General features: G+C 58.5%; 1 protein-coding gene across 1 annotated transcript in view; it reads right to left on the reverse strand.

Moving 5' to 3' along the window:
- The window catches only part of ITPR3 (inositol 1,4,5-trisphosphate receptor type 3), a 69050-nt gene that overhangs the window by 32766 nt on the left and 32908 nt on the right, over positions 1-3376 (reverse strand). Inside the window, exons 7-10 of the mRNA XM_077754757.1 lie at positions 3208-3291; positions 952-1098; positions 647-742; positions 42-92 (exon numbers count right to left, since the gene is read on the reverse strand). Coding sequence (XP_077610883.1) covers positions 42-92; positions 647-742; positions 952-1098; positions 3208-3291 — 378 coding nt within the window. The remainder of the gene's footprint in view (positions 1-41; positions 93-646; positions 743-951; positions 1099-3207; positions 3292-3376) is intronic.

The following is a 3376-nucleotide window of genomic DNA, read 5'->3' on the forward strand; positions in this document are numbered from 1 at the left end:
TCCCTCTTTCCCCGGCCCCCCAGCCCTCCTTCGGTCCTCACCATTCCCGCCGCCTTGGAATCACAGGTATCGCCCTTATAGCTGGGGTTCTCCTGGAGAACAGAGACACAAGATGGGGGCGGCTCTTGGGACACTGAGCTATACTCACATGAACCCCAGCCCAAAACAAGGTCCACCCCAAAACAGCCCCCACCCTCCCAGGGGCGCCCTAGCACTAAAACCTGGGTCACTCATGAGGAAGCCAGCAATGAGAGCCCCCAAGCCCTGCCCTTCATTCTCCTCCTCGCGGACTCACAGATGAACACACACACACACACACACACACACACACAAACGCCCCAATATAACCAGCCTGTGTATTCTGGACAGATGTAAACATGGCATATGTACATTACACAAGGGCTGGGGATTTGGCTCACTGTTTTATCCCCATTGCCTAGACTAGCTCCTGGCACACAGTAGAGGCACAGTGATACTAGGCTTCTTTACATTCATGCACTTATTTGATAGCATTCGTTAAATGCAAGAGCACAGATAAACCAGGGGCCACCGTCACGTGTGTCTGTGTGTGCAGATGTGCACCAGGCACACATGCTCACGCGTGCCCGCATGCACACACCCTGGGCTCCCCGGGTGCCCCACTCACCTCGGCAGCCAGGTAGTTGCCTGTGGCCAGGTGCTTGAAGCGGTACAGGCCATTCCAGTGGCCAGCTCCTCCACGGCAGGGGTCGTGGTGGACCACCTGAGGGGTGCAGGGGTGAGGCAGGAAGGAGGGACTGGCCAGGGAGGGGTAGCTGGACCCTGGGGACGCCTGGAGAGCTCTGCGGGAGGGGCACCTGGACACAGCCGCCACCCCCACCCTGCCTCTACCCTCCAGGGGGATGGGGGAAGAAGGGTTGGAGCCCAGGGCTGGAGAGGAGGGCTTGGTCCTGGGTAAGAGGCAGTTCTGACCTCCACTTCCCAGAGGGCATTGGAGCTGGTGGCCGAGGTGGCGGACTGGCGCAGCGTGGTGCGCAGGAACACCTGCAGCTTGCCCTTATACTCGTCACACGTCAGGAACTTCTCCTGCTCCGCGTGGAACAGCCGCACCACGTCTCCCTGTAGGTGCGGGTCACAGGCTCAGGACGGAGGAGGCCCTTACCAGGGGCCAGCCCCACCTGCGTCACATGCAGACACAGCTCCTTCCAGAGCCAGCAAGCAGAGGGTGAGATGCGTACTGGGCCCCACCAGCGAGTGGCTGGGGCCAGGGGCCGGCCCCTCAGCCAGGCGCCCTGCCCAGATCCCAAATCCAGGGCCTCCAGATGACTGGGTCGGGCCATGCTCTCATCCAGAGCCTCCCCCAGTTTCCTATGTCAAACCCACCCTTGACCATCCCCTTCCTGGATTTATATCTCTAGAAACCCCACCTGACCCCTAAAGGCCAATCTCAAGCCACCCCCTCAATGAAGGCACAAGGAATATCACCTCTGGGATCCTTCTAGACCCATGACTGCACCTCCCTAGGGCCCTTTCTGCCCGAACATGGGTCGTTCGTGCCCATTTTGCTCCCACAGGACTGGAAGAGCTGGCTTATTCACCTCCGGAGCTTTGGACACAGAGACCAAGTTTGGATCTTGGCTCTGCTTCACAAGCTGTGTGACCTCAGATAAGTTCCTTAACATCTCTGAGCCTCAGTTTCCTCTCGTGTAAAAAAGGGGGACCTCCTTGCAGAGATGGCGAGGATCACAATTTGTAGGATGAAGTCATGCTGCACACTGACCACGTGCCACAGCCACGGCATGAGCGCTTCACATGGACTTTCTCACCTGGTCCTCACACTAACTCCCTGGGTATGTACATCATTATCCTCACTCTACAAGTGGACACATGCCGGCACAGAGAAAGTAAGCGTCCTGTTGAGGGTCACAGAGCTAGCGACAAATGGGACGTGAATCATGCTGCAGTTCCAGAGCCCCCCTCTTTCCACCACACTTCCTCCCGCAGCAACGGCGCATGGCCACCACGCCTATCACCATCACTAACGGCATGAGCCGGCTTCCCTACGCTGTGCTGGACAAAGTTCTCAGTTACCACCTGTGGAGTGAATGCACGAGCAAGTGAGTGAGTGACCAGACACAGATTACGTCAGTTACTCGGGCAGAACCTTGAAACTTTTGTATCCATGAGGCACAGGGTTGAGCACAAGAAAAGGGGTGGACTCTGCACACTCAAATCTCACTTCCAGGTTGCCGGGCATCTAACATCAAAGCCCTGACAGATGCATCAGTCCGGGCAGCACCACAGGGTCCGGCCCAGGGGTGCTGCATTTTCTAAGTGCCACACAGATTTGGGGCTGGAATGTGTAATCAGGGAAGGCTTCTGGGAGGAGGTGGCACATAGGTGAGACTTGAAAGCAGAGATCAAGGGAGCCACACGCAGATTTCTACGCAGGAGAAGATGCAATGAACAAAGGGGCCTGTCCTCTGTCCCCTTAACAGATATCATGGCCAGATGCCTGCCAACTCTCCCAGCTGATGAGCCCCACTCTCTTTGCTACCTCCTTATCTGTCCCTCCCATCTGCCCCTCCACATACAACCTACACCCCAATAGGCCAGTCCATCCCCTGCAGCCCGACTTGAGCCTCTGGATGCCTACTTTTCAGGGCTCATCTCATGGTCTCTCTGGCCTTCCTCCCCCCTTGCTCTGTCCCTCCCTAAGCCATGGCCACAGCACTTCCCAGCAGTACTGTGCCGCCTTCCATGCCTGTGTCCTGGCTCCCACGCCAGCCAGTCTGGAATCAGGACACAGGCGTGGACTCAGCAGCCACAGGCCCTTGCCCAAGAGGGCACAGGGCAGGGCGCCTGGCCTGGATCCGCGGAAGAGGTGTGGGGGAGGACACAGAGTGCTCTCCGCGGTGAGGGATCGGGGCCCCTATCCACTGACACACCCTTAGCAAGAGAAAAACCTGAGGCTCGCTGAGACCCAGGAGACCAAGGCTGTGAGGCCAGAGACAAGAGGAGGGGTGGTCCTGTTGGTGGGAGGGCGGGCAGGAGGGGAGGGCCTGACAGAGAGCAGGGCTGGGTAGGGTAGGTGGGGGAAGGTGAAAAGGAAGGGGGGCCTTCAGAGGAGGGGCCGGCAGGTGGACGGGCGGCAGTGGGCAGTGGGCTCCTAGTCCTTACCCCTTCCTTTTTTTTTTTTTTTTTNACCCAGGCGCCCCAAGTCCTTACCCCTTTCAACACCTCCTCCAGGTGGTCTCGGAACTGCATGAACAGGTTGATCTTCCAGCTGGTGTTGCAGTTCACAGAGTTGACCTGGGGGGGGTGGTGAGCAGAGAGAGCCCTGAGGCCAGGTGGACCACCAGAGGTGGGGGTGGGGCGCCAGGGGTGGGGAGTGGGG

This window comes from Crocuta crocuta, unplaced genomic scaffold (assembly GCF_008692635.1).
Source record: "Crocuta crocuta isolate KB4526 unplaced genomic scaffold, BGI_CrCroc_1.0 scaffold132, whole genome shotgun sequence".
Taxonomy (NCBI): domain Eukaryota; kingdom Metazoa; phylum Chordata; class Mammalia; order Carnivora; family Hyaenidae; genus Crocuta; species Crocuta crocuta.